This window comes from Saccopteryx leptura, chromosome 6 (assembly GCF_036850995.1).
Source record: "Saccopteryx leptura isolate mSacLep1 chromosome 6, mSacLep1_pri_phased_curated, whole genome shotgun sequence".
Lineage (NCBI taxonomy): Eukaryota > Metazoa > Chordata > Mammalia > Chiroptera > Emballonuridae > Saccopteryx > Saccopteryx leptura.
The window spans coordinates 67,906,639-67,924,552 of record NC_089508.1 but is presented as its reverse complement, the minus strand read 5'-3'; the positions used below and the strand labels follow the sequence as shown (position 1 = coordinate 67,924,552).

The 17,914-nt window shown below is 44.8% G+C and overlaps 1 protein-coding gene across 1 annotated transcript in view; it reads right to left on the bottom strand.

The window, feature by feature from the left end:
• The window catches only part of LEO1 (LEO1 homolog, Paf1/RNA polymerase II complex component), a 46,487-nt gene that overhangs the window by 8,548 nt on the left and 20,025 nt on the right, over positions 1 to 17,914 (bottom strand). Inside the window, exons 4-9 of the mRNA XM_066341770.1 lie at positions 14,449 to 14,543; positions 12,096 to 12,241; positions 9,855 to 9,939; positions 3,957 to 4,051; positions 2,545 to 2,679; positions 497 to 632 (exon numbers count right to left, since the gene is read on the bottom strand). Of these exons, the coding sequence (XP_066197867.1) occupies positions 497 to 632; positions 2,545 to 2,679; positions 3,957 to 4,051; positions 9,855 to 9,939; positions 12,096 to 12,241; positions 14,449 to 14,543 (692 nt within the window). The remainder of the gene's footprint in view (positions 1 to 496; positions 633 to 2,544; positions 2,680 to 3,956; positions 4,052 to 9,854; positions 9,940 to 12,095; positions 12,242 to 14,448; positions 14,544 to 17,914) is intronic.

Sequence of the window (17,914 nt, the reverse complement as noted above, 5' to 3'; positions counted from 1 at the left end):
ACAGAGCAGTGCTCCAGATGGGCAGAGCATCACCCCCTGGTGGGCATGCCAGGTGGATCCTGGTCAGGTGCATGTGAGAGTCTGTCTGACTGCCTCCTCGTTTCCAACTTCAGAAAAATACAAAACAAAAAAACCACATCTCCTGTTTGTCTGACTGCTGTTGGCACTCTCCCGTTCAATCTTCTGTCCTATTTTATTCTATTTTAGACTAAATCTCTAGCCTTTCCACTGATTTTTGACATAGATTCTAAACCAGACACAGATGATACATATTTGATAGTATCTGCAGAAGTGCAGACTCTCTCAGTCACCAGGTCTGTTTTTTAGGACATCCCCATACACCCACTGTATGGCAATACTCAGGACATGAGTGCAGCTCCCGTCCCTGCCAGCTGGAAGGAACGAAGGTGGGTCAAGAAGAGATGACTAACAAAAGTTTTGGGGAAATGCTAGTCTTAATAGACCCAAAACCCCAGAACAGGCTCAGCAAACATACCTTAATCATTTCCGTGCGCTGGCATTCAGGGTCACGGCCCGCCATTGGCAAGATTCTAATCTTCTGTGTCTTTGAACATCTATCCGCGAGTGACAGGGTCATCTTTCTATGCGTGGCACTGTCTGTAGAGTGAGGTCTGCAGGAAATGAACAAAAATGTCTCACTATTTACCAAATACATTTGGGAGCCAGTCATGTCAATGCCACAAAAACAAAAGGCCAGTAACCGCGTCCTCATTTCTAGAAAAAATAGGGATAGGGCCATGGCCAGCTGGTTCAGTGATAGAGCATTGACCCAGTGTGTGGAAGTCCCAGGTTCGATTCCCAGTCAGAACATACAGGAGAAGTGCCCATCTGTCTCTTCTCCCCTCTCCCTTTTCTCTTTCATTCACTCTCTCTCTTCTCTTCCTCTGCAGCCATGGCTTGATTGACTCCAGTGTGACGGCTCCAGACACCAAAAATGGCTCCCTGGAATCTCCACCTTAGGTCCTAAAATACGCTCATTTGCAAGCAATGGCCCTAGATGGGAAGAGCGTTGGCCCCAGAGAGGGGTTGCGGTTGGATCCTGGTTGGAATGCAAATGGAAGTTTGTCTCACTATCTCCCCTTTTCTTTTCTTTTCTTTTTTTTTTTTTTTTTTTTTGCATTTTTTTTTCCCTGAAGCTGGAAACAGGGAGAGACAGTCAGACAGACTCCCACATGCGCCCGACCGGGATCCACCCGGCACGCCCACCAGGGGCGACGCTCTGCTCACCAGGGGGCGATGCTCTGCCCATCCTGGGCGTCACCATGTTGCGACCAGAGCCACTCTAGCACCTGAGGCAGAGGCCACAGAGCCATCCCCAGCGCCCAGGCCATCTTTGCTCCAATGGAGACTTGGCTGCGGGAGGGGAAGAGAGAGACAGAGAGGAAGGCGCGGTGGAGGGGTGGAGAAGCAAATGGGCGCTTCTCCTGTGTGCCCTGGCCAGGAATCGAACCCGGGTCCTCTGCACGCTAGGCCAACGCTCTACCGCTGAGCCAACTGGCCAGGGCTCCCCTTTTCTTATTTAAAAAAAAAAAAGTGGGAAACTTTGAACTGTCTTTATTCTATGGCTCACTGAAACATTCTTATCTCACAAGTAAAACAAAACATGAAAAAACAAAAAAAACCCATAGACTTTACAAAGAATGATCACCTTCTAAAAACTGCACGGACAGGCTCAAGCAGCATTTACTGGATGCTCAGTGCTGGCACTGGGCTTTGTGTTTTATACATTACACGGAATCACTGTCGGAGCTACTCTATGGGATAATTACCACATTTTGTACATCAGAAAACTGAGGCAAAGAGAGGTTGAGAAAGTTGCACAAGGACACAAAAGTGAAAACAGGACTCAAAAATGGGTTATTCTGATTCTAAAGCCTATACAGTACTTTTGACCATTACAATTCTCAAAAAGCTAAGCCATAACCAAGATAACTATACTCTTTTAAACATGCATTACCTGAGGATGATCTTAGAATCAAGGGAAGAAAAACACAGCTATCTCAGTGTATTGTCTACACAGTCTAGAGGAGGGGAGCTCTCATCAGCTGACCTGAGTGCTCAGGAGAGGCACCCTGGAGTGAGACTGGATGCAGAGGCCTAAGGGACAGAATGACCTCAGCCTTCACACCCGCCAACTCACCACCTGGTCTCTGACTGCATGCACACGAACAACCACTAGTTATTAGTCTCCCAGATCCATTTTACTAAAAAGAAAAGACACACGGACTAGCAAAGTATTCTTGGCCTCTTGGCAGTTAGTAATCACCTGAATTAGTAAACTGACATTCTGGTTCACATAACAGTCCCCTGTAAGTCTGATTAGCATGATCTGTTTCCCTGTGAAACGGCAACTTTCAGTGCACTAGATAAAATAACCTTTGAACCTAGAGAGCCAGCTAAGAACCAGATCTCGGTCTTTGACAGACTATACTGTGAGATTACGTCAATCAGAAGTCGGGCACTGGACACGTCTATATTTCGCTGCTTTACTGTAACAAACAGTACATTGACAAGAACAGTTACCTGAACGTGAGCTTGGTTTTAAAGACGGCTTGTCCCTGTAGACCAGTACCTTGTCTTATAAAAAGATGATTGTGATCGCCTTGCAGTGGAGCTTTGTAAACATCAAACACTTCATTGCCCAGATGCAGGGACATGCTGAAAAGAAGGAACACTTTACTTATTAAAAGTCATAATGCTTCCATCCCACCATTTCACTTCACTTAAAATGTGATTCAACTGCGGCGTTTTCTCCTTACACAGAACTCCGAGAGTAAAGAAGGCACGATGTGAAAAACCACCTGCGTAGAGGCGAAACATGCCATGACATTTACTCAGCCTCTGCTCTCTCCCCACCGACAGGCAGTTTTCCTAAACTGTCAGCTTACAATGAGCAGGATGCAAAGGGAGGGGACCTGGTGTAACTTTTCCAAAATACTATGCTTCACCCAAAGAGGATGATCACCTTTTCACCCCACTTAATGTCTTCCACCAGCTTGTATGACCCCCAAATACCTACCTAATTCTCTCAGGTTTTCTTTCAATGGCAGGGATTAAGCAATGGAAATTCTTTTTTTTTTTTTTGTATTTTCTGAATTTGGAAATGGGGAGGCAGTCAGACAGACTCCCGCATGCGCCCAACTGGGATCCACCCGGCATGCCCACCAGGGGGCGATGCTCTGCCCATCTGGGGCATTACTCTGTTAAAACCAGAGCCATTCTAGCACCTGAGGCAGAGGCCATAGAGCCATCCCCAGTGCCTGGGCCAACTTTGCTCCAATGGAGCCTTGGCTGTGGGGCGGAAAGAGAGAGACAGAGAGGAAGGAGAGGGGGAGGAGTGGAGAAGCAGATGGGTGCTTCCCCTGTGTGCCCTGGCCAGGAATCAAACCCGGGACTCCTGCACGCCAGGCCAACGCTCTACCACTGAGCCAACCAGCCAGGGCCGGAAATTCTATTTTTTTTTTTTTTTAATTTTTCTAAAATGAGAAGTGGGGAGGCAGAGACAGACTCCCGCATGCGCCCGACCAGGATCCACCAGGCATGCCCACCAGGAGGCGATGCTCTGCCCATCTGGGGCGTCTCTGTGTTGCTACTGGAGCCATTTTAGTGCCTGAGGCAGAGGCCATGGAGCCATCCTCAGTGCCCGGGCCAACTTTGCTCTAATGAAGCTTTGGTTGCAGGAGGGGAAGAGAGAGATAGAGAGAAAGAAGAGGGGGGAAGGAGGAGAAGCAGATGGGCACTTCTCCTGTGTGCCCTGGCCGGAATCGAACCCTGGACTTCCACATGCCAGGCCGACGCTCTACCGCTGAGCCAACCGGCCAGGGCTGGAAATTCTTTCATAAGAGGTAGCCCACAAATAAGGTCTTTTTCCAAAACTTGATCCCTCCCGGCCACATTCTGGGTATGTCAACGTTCCTCAGACATCTTGTGCTCACCTTCCATCTGACCACTTGACTATGCGAGCATTGCTCTCTTTAATTTCATTTCCTTCTTCATCCCGTCGTATCCTCCACCTAATAGTATTTTCTACCTGTTTTAAAACACAAGTGCCTTAGAACACTGTAGTTTATGCTTATTTTTTCCTCAAGTAACACACATCCATACAATAAGCATGCACAGGGAGTGACAGAAAAACATAAAACGTTGAAGCCCTCTTATTTTAATCACCTACAAATATGAAATAACAAGAACAAAAATTCTGAGCTCCTCCTGCTGGAGTCACAGAGGGAACTGAGTGGTGGAGCACCTGCGCAGACGCTAACTCTCTAGTAGCCCTGGGGTGATTTTAGACACAGTAAGAGCTACCAGGACAGGAGATAAGACTTAAAGCCACCTGAGGTAGCAACTTAGAATTACAATTCCTTATATTAAGCAGGTTCTCTTATATGACTAAAGGCCTTACAAATGTGGGACCAAAACACTATGCCTACTGGCCTAGGGAAATAGGGAGGCTTCCTGTATATAGTTAAGGAAAAAAAAACAAAACAAAACACCCTATGAAAATTAAAACCCCAGACTTGAGCACATTTAGAATCTAAATTTATCTTAACTCCACAAAGGGGAAATACCAGGCAAATCCAAAAAACATTCAAGAGCTTTCTAAAATGAAAACCACCGTTACTGCAATTAAAAACTCAATGGTGGCCCTGGCCGGTTGGCTCAGCAGTAGAGCGTCGGCCTGGCGTGCGGGGGACCCGGGTTCGATTCCCGGCCAGGGCACATAGGAGAAGCGCCCATTTGCTTCTCCACCCCCCCCCTTCTTCTTCTCTGTCTCTCTCTTCCCCTCCCGCAGCCAAGGCTCCATTGGAGCAAAGATGGCCCGGGCGCTGGGGATGGCTCCTTGGCCTCTGCCCCAGGCGCTGGAGTGGCTCTGGTCGCGACAGAGCGACGCCCTGGAGGGGCAGAGCATCACCCCCTGGTAGGCGTGCCGGGTGGATCCTGGTCGGGCGCATGCGGGAGTCTGTCTGTCTCTCCCCATTTCCAGCTTCAGAAAAATACAAAAACAAAACAAAACAAAAAAAAAACCCTCAATGGTGCCCTGGCCAGCTGGCTCAGCAGTAGAGTGTCAGCCCAGCGTATGGAAATCCCAGGTTTGAATCCCAGTCAGGGCATACAAGAGAAGTGACTATCTGCTTCTCCCCCTTGTCTTTCTCTCACTCTTTCTTCCCTTCTCCCTCCCACAGTCATGGCTCAATGGTTTGAGTAAGTTGTCCCCAGGCACTGAGAATGGCTCCATTGCCTCACCTCAGACATTGAAATAGCTCAGCTGCTGAGCAATGGAACAGGGGACCCAGATGAGCAGAGCAACTATTGCCCTGTAGGGGACTTGCCAGGTGGATCTCATGCTTGTGGAACTCTGTCTCTCTGCCTCCCTGCCTCTTACCTAATTAGAAAAAACAAAAACAACCTGACCAGGCAGTGGCGCAGTGGATAGAGCATCGGACTGGGATGCGGAAGACCCAGGTTCGAGACCCCGAGGTCGCCAGCTTGAGCGTGGACTCATCTGGTTTGAGCAAAAATTCACCAGCTTGGACCCAAGGTCACTGGCTCAAGCAAGGGGTTACTCGGTCTGCCCTCCGCCTCAAGGGCTAAAAAATGGCTCAGTTGCTAAGCAATGAAGCAATAGCCCCAGATAGGCAGAGCATCACCCTCTAGTGGGCTTGTGGGGTGGATCCCAGTCAGGGCACATGTGGGAGTCTATCTCTCTGCCACTCCTCCTCTCACTAAAAAAAAAAAAAAAAAAAAGCTCGGTTGCAAGTATGGCTCCAGATGGGCAGAGCATCAGTCCAAGATGGGAGTTGCAGGTAGATCTGGCTGGGGTACACGCAGAAGTGTGTCTCTCTACCTCCCCTCCTCTCACTTAGAAAAGAAAAAAAACTCTATGGGGACCTAGCCGGGTTTGCTCAGTGGATAGAAGGTCATCTAGGTACACTGAGGTCAAGGGTTCCAACCCTCATCAGGACACATATGAGACGCAACCAATGAGTGTACAACTAAATGGAACTAAGTAGAAGAGTGAGTTGATGCTTCTCTGTCTCCCTTCTCCCGTTTCATTCTCTCTCAAATCAATGAAAAATTTAGAAATAAAAACTAAAAACTCAATGGGACTTCTGGGAATATGCAATACATTAAATGCATGTAGTTTATCACTGCTGCATCTTAGAAACCCACTAACATGACAGCAAAGAATTAAAAACAGAATACACTCACAAGGATAGAGAATGAGAGTTAAGATGGCAGTAGAGAGAAGCCAAAACTCTGAAAACAGATCAAAGCCCACGCCTTCCCTGTCCTATTCCCCCACCATCAACCCTACAAGCAGCTGCTCCCTTTTCCACTTAGAATTTCTGGATCTCCACTCTGGTAGATGTGACTGTACAACTGGCTTCTAATCATCCCCTTCCAGTTTTTCCCTTTTCCTTTTTTATTCCTCACTAAATAAACAACCAACTCAATAATATGCATAAATAAAATACGTTATCATTCCGAAGTTTGTTTCAAAATAATCAGAGTACAGTGGAGTGAGGTGTATCAGTGTAACAAGACTGTACAGCTTTACAGTGAAGTGAGTGACGGGTGCGTGAGCGTTTCTTATATTGTTCTCACTAGATTTGTCTATGTTTAAGTATTTCTTAATTAAAAATTAAAAAACAAGCCTGACCAGTGGTGGTACAATGGACAGAGTGTCAACCCAGGACACTGAGGTCTCAGGTTCAAAACCTTAAGGTCACCACTTGAGTGCCGGCTCATCTGGTTTAACTGCAGGTTCATCAGCTTGACATTAGGGTCGCTGGCTTGAGCATGGAATCACTGACATGATCCCCTGTTCACTGGCTTGAGCCCAAAGGTCACTGGCTTGATCCCAAAGGCCACTGGTTTGAAGCCCCAGGTTGCTGGCTTGAGCAAGGGGTCACTGGCTCAGCTTGAGTCCCCAGACAATGCACATTTGATAAACAATCAGTAAACAACTAATGTGCTGCAACTATGAGTTGATGCTTCTCAGCTCTCTCCCTGCCTCTCTCTAAAAAAAAAGTACTTTTAAGGAAAGAGGATGTTACAGAGGTACATATATAAACTATACCCAGTTCCTTGTTCATTAAAGAATTAATTTCACCAAGTGACTCTAAGAATGATCAGTCTAGTCTCAAGAATATCACTCCAGCCTGACTATGCAGTGGCACAGTGGACAGAGCATCAATCTGGGACGCTGATGGCCCAGGTTTGAAACTCTGAGGTTGGGGCTCACCAGCTTGAGTGTGGGATCACAGACAAGGATACTGGCTTAAAAGCCCAAAGTCGCTGGCTTGAGCAAGAGGTCACTGGCTCAGCTGGAGCCCCCAAGTCAAGACACATGAAAAAGCAATCAATGAACAACTAAGGTGCTGCAACTGAGTTGATGCTTCTCATCTCTCTCCCGTCCTGTCTGTCTGTCCCTATCTGTCCCTATTTCTCTTTCTCCTTCTTTTGCTTAAAAATAATTTTTAAAAAATCACTCAAGACACACAGGGTCCAGTGTTATTTTCCATCACATACCAAGGTTTCAAAAGACATCAATCTATTATACACCAACATTTTGTACTCTTAAGTATCAAGGTTTTAGAACAAATACTTATTTATAAATTTTGATGCTTATTAAAGTCTGGTGTTACATGATCTGAAAATATAATAGATATACTGAAGCACTCACTGATGCATCATGATAGGAGATAAGGAAAAAATGCAAAAATCAATAAAAAGTAAACAAATAAGGAAGTACCACACTGCCTGACCAGGCGGTGGCGCAGTGGATAGAGCATCAGATTGGGATGCAGAGGACCCAGGTTCGAGACCCTAAGGTTGCCAGCTTGAGTGCAGGCTCATCTGGTTTGAGCAAAAAGCTCACTAGCTTGGACCCAAGGTCGCTGGCTCGAGCAAGGGGTTACTCGGTCTGCTGAAGGCCCGCGGTCAAGGCACATATGAGAAAGCAATCAATGAACAACTAAAATGCCACAACGAAAAACTGATAATTGATGCTTCTTATTTCTCTGCGTTCCTGTCTGTCTGTCCCTGTCTGTCCCTCTCTCTGACTCTCGCTGTCTCTGTTAAAAAAAAAAAAAAAAAGGAACTACCACACTAATTTATGTAAATGATGAGAAACAATGAAAAGCAGTAGCATAATGCCAGAGACACTAAAACAGGTGGGAAAAATAGACACACATTTCCAAGGATAAATATTAACAATTGGGCTAATGGGAGCTGGATACAGACAAGGAAAGGACAGCAAAGAAGAAAAAATACTCTAAAAACTATACCTATTATTTTCATGACCTAGAGCAAGTTATTGGTACCTGTTTATCTCCATTTTCTCACTTGATCTGCATTTCCATTGGGGGGGGGGGCAGTGAAATTGCGCAGAAAGCTTTGGAAGCCCGTGCATTTGGATAGAGACTACATATAGTATCTTATATCAAGGTTCTTTAGGTACTGTGGAGCTGTCACACTTGAAGGGATGAAACTGTTCTAAAAATTCAGCCCCTGAATTCTAAGAATGCCAGACTGCCACTTCTTAACATTCTAACACCATGTACAATATCCACCCCAAAATAAGGTATTTGCAGAAACTCTTTCAGATTTAAGAATTTAAAACGCATACCTCCAGTGTTAGTATAATGAGTGCAACTGCTTCTTGTTTTTTGGTACAACTCAGCTCTAAAGCATCTGCTTAATCTACATTCACCTTGATTAAAGGAAGATTAGAGCGTCCCCCTTGCAGAAAGGTAAAAAGACAGTACAAGCTATCAAAGAGAAGCACTAATAAGAATTTAGTCCAATAAAAATGTCTCCTAAGAGTTAACATCAGCAATCAGAAGACAACCAAGAGCCATAAGGCGGAGTGTCAGAAGAGAGTAACAAATTCTTCTTGTATATATCCATAGATAAACAAGCCTGAAGAATTTCCTATTGCAGGAAGTTGCTACAACTTAAAACCCACAGAACATATGGAAATACTTGTTCTAAACACACACTATTTTTTCTGGAGGAAGTAGCTAATAATATTTTAAAAGCACCAAAAAAGTAAAACAGAAGAAAAGTGATAGAAAAGTGACACATTTAGAGAGCAAAGGCTATATAGTCTTTTCCTAAAAAATAATCTGAAAAGGAAGACTTTATCTATTCATAAACCAAGAAACAAAAATCACTTTCTTTCTTTTTTTTGCATTTTTCCGAAGCTGGAAACGGGGAGGCAGTCAGACAGACTCCCACATGCGCCCGACTGGGATGCACCCGGCATGCCCACCAGGGGGCAATGCTCTACCCCTCCGGGGCCTCGCTCTGTTGCATCCAGAGCCATCCTAGCGCCTGAGGCAGAGGCCACAGAGCCATCCTCAGCACCCAGGCCATCTTTGCTCCAATGAAGCCTCGGCTGCGGGAGGGGAAGAGACAGAGAGGAAGGAGAGGGGGAGGGGTGGAGAAGCAGATGGGCGCTTCTGCTGTGTGCCCTGGCCGGGAATCGAACCCGGGACTCCTGCACGCCAGGCCGAGGCTCCACCACTGAGCCAACCGGCCAGGGCCAAAAATCACTTTCAAAAGCTCAAATCCTGGCCTTGCCAGGTGGTTCAGTGCATAAAGCATTGTCCAGGCAAGGAGCACATACAAGAAGCAGTCAATGAGTACACAACTGAATGGAACTAAGTGGAACAATGAGTTGATGCTGTTCTCTCTCTCTCTCTCACACACTGATGAAAAATTAAAATAAAACAAAAACAAAACAGAAAACCTCAAGTCTCAAGCTAGTATCTCCAGGTTTTCCTTTATTAAAGAAAAAAAAAAAGGAGTAAAGCATGAAATGGTACCTTTAATTTTAACCGGGTTCGACCTTCTTCATCCAGCATTTCCTCATCTTCAAATTCATCTTCATAATATTGAGGATCGAAAGGTCTATAAATTGTTTTAAAATAAACTGTTAATCATATTCTGTAAAAAATAGTATCACTGCTATATAATATCTATTAATACACTGCTATATAATATCAATTAATACACACCGCTCTACTAAAAGAGTATAATATAATTAAAATCCATAATGATCAAATGTCCTCATGTTTGACTTTAAGAAAGCATTCAAATTACTGTACTTTCTTGAAATTTGCTGTTTGTTAACTGGTGTTAATACATGTTGCTTGAAACATAGTATAAGCAAGGCTAAATAGTCATAATTTTTTTTTTTTAATGGGTGTACAACTGTGAACTGGGTTTTTTTTAAAAATTTTTTATTTATTCATTTTAGAGAGGAGAGGGAGAGACAGAGAGAGAGAGAGAAGAGACAGAGAGAGAGAAGGGGGAGGAGCTGGAAGCATCAACTCCCATATGTGCCTTGACCAGGCAAGCCCAGGGTTTTGAACTGGCGACCTCAGCATTTCCAGGTCGACGCTTTATCCACTGCGCCACCACAGGTCAGGCTATTCTTTATTCTTATACGTATAAGTCTTCAAGGAATAGGTCATATATGCTCTAGCCTTCTATATCATTATGTTTGGGGAAAAACGTTTAAACCACATAAGAGCCTGCATGTTATTAGTGAATAATATCCACAAACATTTAACTGTCCAAAATCACTAGCTTTTCTAGATCTGCAATGGCTGCTAAAGTGGACATTTGCTGTTTCTCTAGCAAATTTTACTACTCTCAATTTCAGCATTTTCAGGGCTGTTCTAGTCAAAAATACTCAAAAGCTTATGATGTCAGTTAATTACTATCAGACTGCTAAAAATAATTACAAGCATTAAGTCTCCTTTACCAATATAATTGTCCATACTTTTTCTATCACAGAATATGCTTGATTTATTTTTTCAGATACATGACCAGTTTTCCATTTTGTGATTAGTCAACTCATATAACATAAGAAAAATATCAGGTCCTGGCTGGTTGGTTCAGTGGTAGAGCGTCGACCCAGCATGCAGAAGGCCTGGGTTCGATCTCCAGTCAGGGCACACAGAAGAGGCAAGCATCTGTTTCTCTTCCCCTCCCCGTCTCCCTTCTCTCTTTCCCTCCCGTAGCCATGGTTTGATTGGTTCAAGCACATTGGCCCTGGATGCTGAAGATGGATGGCTCTGTCTCAGATGCTAAAAATAGCCTGGTTGCAAGCATGGGCTCAGATAGGCAATCAGCCCCAGACAGGAGTCACAGCGTGGATCCTGGTCAGGTACATGTAGGAGTCCGTCTTTCCCCATTCCTCTCACGTAAATTAAAAAAAAAAAAAATCAATATTCCACATATTTCTATCCAACATCTATAAACACTTTCTAAAAACTTTTTTTTAATTTATTTATTTATTTATTTTTTTTTTTTCATTTTTTCTGAAGCTGGAAACGGGGATAGACAGTCAGACAGACTCCCGCATGCGCCCGACCGGGATCCACCCGGCACGCCCACCAGGGGCGAAGCTCTGCCCACCAGGGGGCGATGCTCTGCCCATCCTGGGCATCGCCATATTGCGACCAGAGCCACTCTAGCGCCTGAGGCAGAGGCCACAGAGCCATGCCCAGCGCCCGGGCCATCTTTGCTCCAATGGAGCCTTGGCTGCGGGAGGGGAAGAGAGAGACAGAGAGGAAAGCGCGGCGGAGGGGTGGAGAAGCAAATGGGCGCTTCTCCTATGTGCCCTGGCCGGGAATCGAACCCGGGTCCTCCGCACGCTAGGCCGACGCTCTACCGCTGAGCCAACCGGCCAGGGCTAATTTATTTTTTTTTACAGAGACAGAGAGAGAGTCAGAGAGAGGGATAGATAGGGACAGACAGACAGGAACAGAAGGAGATGAGAAGCATCAATCATCAGTTTTTCGTTGTGACACCTTAGTTGTTCATTGATTGCTTTCTCATCTGTCTTGACTGTGGGCCTTCAACAGAACGAGTAACCCCTTGCTCAAGCCAGCGATCTTGGGTCCACGCTGGTGAGCTTTGCTCAAACCAGATGAGCCCGCGCTCAAACTGGCGAGCTCGGGGTCTCGAACCTGGGTCTTTTCGCATTCCAGTCTGACGCTCTATCCACTGTGCCACCGCCTGGTCAGGCTAGACACACTTTTAACTGACCCCCTTACCTGGGCTCCACACTGAGAAAGTTGGGCAGTTTAACAAAATATAAGTCGTTTCCTAAATCAGTGTTTACTTTGGGGATTTCTACTTCTATTCTGGTCTCAGGAATTGGCTCCTCCTCCTGTTGGTCCTGAGGCAAGCCATTTTCATCCTAGTAAAAAAATCATAGAATTTAGAGCATTACGGGATCCTGGAAATGGCCTAGCTCAACTTCCACACTTTATAATTACTTAGGTAGGCAAGAAGCACACTGAGACTTCACTTTAGAGCAAAAGTAGCCCTCAATCTCCATTCCTACCAGCTTATTCTCTACATAGTCCCTCAAGTTTTAAAATTATAGATGCATGTCTACCCAGGCCCCCCTCCTCGCAAGCAGAATTTCACTTAGATACAGGTAAAACAATAATCTGTAGTAAATCAATAAACCAAGGTGGGGTAGTACAGGGGGTGAGGAGAAAGCTAGGAGCCTCCTAATTTAATGGGAAACAAAATCTGTTTAAAATTATCAGAAGAGTCTCTTGTGATGAATCTATCTTACACATACTTACCAACACTCATCAACACTTTAATATGAAGTCACTGTATCAATTAAGATGAGAAATTATCAATATAGCACACACACACTTCTTGGCATGAACAAGAAAAATATTTAAATCAATGGTTCTCAAATCATAGGTCCTTGCAGTCTAGTCTCTCTCTTTTTTTTTTTTTTTTTACAGAGACAGAGAGAGAGTCAGAGTGAGGGAAAGACAGGGACAGACAGACAGGAACGGAGAGATGAGAAGCATCAATCATTAGTTTTTCAATGCGACACCTTAGTGGTTCATTGATTGCTTTCTCATATGTGCCTTGACCGTGGGCCTTCAGCAGACCGAGTAACCCCTTGCTTGAGCCAGAGACCTTGGGTCCAAGCTGGTGAATTTTTGTTCAAACCAGATGAGCCCACGCTCAAGCTAGTAACCTCGGGGTCTTGAACCTGGGTCTTCTGCATCCCAGTCCGACGCTCTATCCACTACGCAACCGCCTGGTCAGGCCAGTCTAGTCTCTTAAAACATGGCACCAACCTCATGCTGGGCAGTTCTTTCTTCTTTCTTTTACCCAGCTTCCCCTAATGGCAACATCTTGTAGAACTAGAGTACAACAGCACAACCATTAGACTGACCCCATTAGAGCCAGACACAGAGCACTGCCATACCCGAGATCCAGGCTGCCCTTCACAGCCACATCCACATCCACTTTGTTCTTGCCCTCCTCCCTCCTTAATCTCAAATAACCACTCATTTATTCTCCATTTCTATAATTTTTGTCATTTCAAGAATGTTACCTAAGTGGAATCATATAGAATGTAACCTTTGGGATTGGCTTTGTATCCACTCAGCATACTTCCTTGGAACTTCACCCAAACTGGTGCACATGTCAATAGTTCCATCCTTGCTTGACTGGTGGTGGCGCAGTAGACAGAGTGTCAATCTGGGATGCTGAGGTCCCAGATTTAAAACCCCAAGGTTGGCCCTGGCCAGTTGGCTCAGCGGTAGAGCGTCGGCCTAGCGTGCGGAGGACCCGGGTTCGATTTCCGGCCAGGGCACACAGGAGAAGCGCTCATTTGCTTCTCCACCCCTCCGCCGCGCTTTCCTCTCTGTCTCTCTCTTCCCCTCCCGCAGCCAAGGCTCCATTGGAGCAAAGATGGCCCGGGCGCTGGGGATGGCTCTGTGGCCTCTGCCTCAGGCGCTAGAGTGACTCTGGTCGCAACATGGCGACACCCAGGATGGGCAGAGCATCGCCCCCTGGTGGGCAGAGCATCGCCCCTGGTGGGCGTGCCGGGTGGATCCCGGTCGGGCGCATGCGGGAGTCTGTCTGACTGTCTCTCCCTGTTTCCAGCTTCAGAAAAATGGAAAAAAATTAAAAAAATTAAAAAAATTAAAACCCCAAGGTTACTGGCTAGAGCGCAGGCTCACCCGGCTTGAGCACAGGGTCACCAGCTTCAGTGTGAGATCATCAACATGATCCCATGGTCACTGGCTTGAACCCAAAGGTCACTGGCTTGAGCAAGGGGTCACTGGCTTGGCCTGATCCCCTGGTCAAGGCACGTATGAGAAGCAGTCAATGAATTTAAGTGATGCAACTATGAGTTGATGCTTCTCATCTCTCTCCCCTCCATAAAAAAAAAGATATAGAAAAAAAATAGTTCAACCCTTTTTATTGACGAGTCGTCTTCCATGGAGTAGATGTGCCAGGGCAGTTATTTCTATTCCCTCTTAAAACCAAGAGTTCCCTTCTTGACATGAGAAACCCTGAGTCTCAGAAACTTTTTACTTAGTCTTGAATAGGGGCCCAATTCACACTGGTAACTGTACTTACAACAGGCTGTCCTGGAGTAGGTGGTTTATCTTCCCCATCACTCCCTGAAGATATATCATCTGCATCTCCGAAGAGATCCATTGCTCCACTATTTTCTTCAATATAGGAGGAAAAATGCACAGCATTAATATCTGTAACTATAAAGGTTCTTCAAAGCTATGACTTCAACATATTCCCAAGGTTTCTGGACCACACCAGGAAATCACCCGAACACAACTCTGAGCCTGACTCTTAAAGATTTTACTAGAACGTCTGAGGAGGGGGAATGGGGCAAATCCAGGGGAAGGCAGAGCTGCAAAGGAGGCACTTCTTCCTCCCCTCCCTCACTGCATCCTTACTCCTCTATTGCCTTTAAACCCAGGAGCCCCAATATCCGCCTACAGTCTATATACTCAAATTTGGGACTTAGACAGTCCATACTAGCCTATTTGCTACAAAGTCCCTCAAGTTTTAAAATTACAGACCCATGTCTACCTAGCCCCCCTTGTAAGAAGCAGAATTTCACCTAGGTATAGGCAAAACAACAACAATAATCTGTAATAAACCAACAAACCAAGGTGGGGTAGTACAGGGGGTGAAGAGATAGGAGGGTGATCAGAAAGTGGGCTGCTTGAAATTGAGATCATAAAAATATTAACAATTATTGATAATGACATAGACTAGGATAAAACTGTGAGTTACTGAGGCACAGTGGAGGGCATATCACTAAAAGAGAAGCAACCTATTAGAACGGCCAAAATCCAGCACAATGACAACAACAAATGCTGGCAAATGGGCAGCAGCAGGAACTTTCATCTTCACTGATGGGAATGCAAAATGGTGCAGCCATTTGGGAGAGAGTCTAGCAGTTTCTTACAGAACTAAACATGCTTTTCCCAAATGCTCCAGCAATTATGCTCCTTAGTATCTTTACCCAAAGAAGCTGCAAACTTATGTCCACACAAAAACCTACACACACTTATTTATAGCAGTTTTATTCATAATTGCCAAAACTCGGAAGCAACCAAGATGTCCTTCAGAAGGTAACTGGATAAACTGGTACTTCCAGACAATGGAATATCATTGTTCTAAACAGAAATGAGCTGTCAAGCCATGAAAAGGTGTGGAAGAAACTTAAATGCATATTACTAAATCAAAAAAAGTCAAACTGAGCCTGACCAGGTGGTGGCGCAGTGGATAGTGTTGGACTGGGATGTCGAGGACCCAGGTTCGAGACTCCAAGGTCGCCAGCTTGAGTGTGGGCTCATCTGGTTTGAGCAAAGCTCACCAGCTTGGACCCAAGGTCGCTGGCTTGAGCAAGGGGTCACATGGTCTGCTGTAGCCCCACGGTCAAAGCACATATAAGAAAGCAGTAAATGAACAACTAAGGAGCTGCAACAAAGAACTGATGTTTCTCATCTCTCTCCCTTCCTGTCTGTCCCTATCTGCCCCTCTCTCTGACTCTCTGTCTCTGCCACACACACAAAAAAAAGTTTAACTGAAAATGCTACATGCTACATGATATATATGTATATGATACATATATTATCTGGAAAGGCAAAACTATGGAGACAGTAAAGGGTCAGTGACTGCCAAGGGTTAGCGGGGAGGAGAGATGAATAGGCAAAGCTAGAGCCAAAATGATCTGTAGAGCAGTGAAATTACTCTATATAATACTCTGATAATGGATAGATGTCAGTATATGTTTGTCCAAACCCATAGAATATACAACACTATGAGTGAACTCTCATGTAAACTGTAAACTTTAGGTGATTATAATCTGTCAATGTAGGTTCATCAATTGTAACAAATGTGTCCTCTGGTGGAGCATGTTGATAATTGGGAAGACTATGCATGTATAGGGACAGTGGGTATATCAGGCAATTTCCATACATTCCCTTCAGTTTTGCTATAACCTTCAATTGGCCTAAAAACACTGTCTTAATCAAAAAACAAACAAACAAAAAAAACCATTGTCTTAATCATTTTAAAAAAAGAAGAGAGAAAGAAGGTTAGGGTACTAAAAAGTTCATCTATATGGTAAAAATCACCGAAACTACAACCCACCCACCAACACTCATGCCTCTTCTTTTTATTTTATTTTTTTTTTATTTTATTTTATTTTTTCTGAAGCTGGAAACGGGGCGAGACAGTCAGACAGACTCCTGCACGCGCCCGACCGGGATCCACCCGGCACACCCACCAGGGGCGATGCTCTGCCCATCCTGGGCGTCGCTATGTTGCGACCAGAGCCACTCTAGCGCCTGAGGCAGAGGCCACAGAGCCATCCCCAGCGCCCAGGCCATCCCCGCTCCAATGGAGCCCTAGCTGCGGGAGGGGAGGAGAGAGACAGAGAGGAAGGAGAGGGGGAGGGGTGGAGAAGCAGATGGGCGCCTCTCCTGTGTGCCCTGGCCGGAAATCGAACCCGGGACTTCTGCACGCCAGGCCGACGCTCTACCACTGAGCCAACTGGCCAGGGCCTCATGCCTCTTCTTGATTCATTTTCTTCTTAGCTCTTACCACCACCCAACATACTATATATTTAATTTACTTACTGTGTTATTATCAGTTTCCCTACACTACGCTGACTCCTCCAGATTTTGAGTTCCATGAAAGAGGTCTTAATCTGTTCTGATCATTGCTCTCATATATTCCCAGTGCCCCGAACAGTACTAATACACAGGAGAGTCTGAATAAACAACTGTGAACAAAATGAAAGAATGAACATATCTGACTCTCCCAACAACCCTGTAAGGTGGTTAGCATCATATCCCTTTTACAGATCAGAAAACTGAAGTGTAGTAATTAATTTGATCAAAATCATATAGTTAGAAAATGGAGCTACAAAGATTCTACCTTGGATCATCTGCTTTCAAAGTTTACGCACATAATTACTCATTATTGATCTGGAGAGCATGCTGTTCTGCCCAGCTCTCCTTTCTCTCTAGCTGACCCTCTAAATGTTTGCTTTACTTAAGCTACTTAGGATAATTTATATAAGCTATTTAACATTAATGCTTAACTACCATTCAGCAGAATAATGATGGTAAATAATCAAACTAACAAAATTGTTTGCTGTAATTTTTATACTAACATCATAACTGCATAGTAATTTACCAGTGGAAACATAGTCATCCATAGAGATAAACAGGTAGATCTTTTATCCTTACTATAACAAATCTACCTTATCTAACACTGGGTTTTTATGAACTCTTCATCTAAACCAGTGATAGTCAACCTGATCCCTACCAACCACTAGTGGGCGTTCCAGTTTTCATGGTGGGCGGTTGCGGAGCAACCAAAGTATAAATAAAAAGATAGATTTAACTATAGTAAGTTGTTTCATAAAGATTTATTCTGCCAAACTTAGTGAAAATCCAACATAAAGTACTTGGTAAGTAATTATTATTATATGCTTTAACTTGCTGTAACTCTGCTTTATAAATTTTATAAAATAAAGTTACTTCCCTACTTTATAAATCACCAT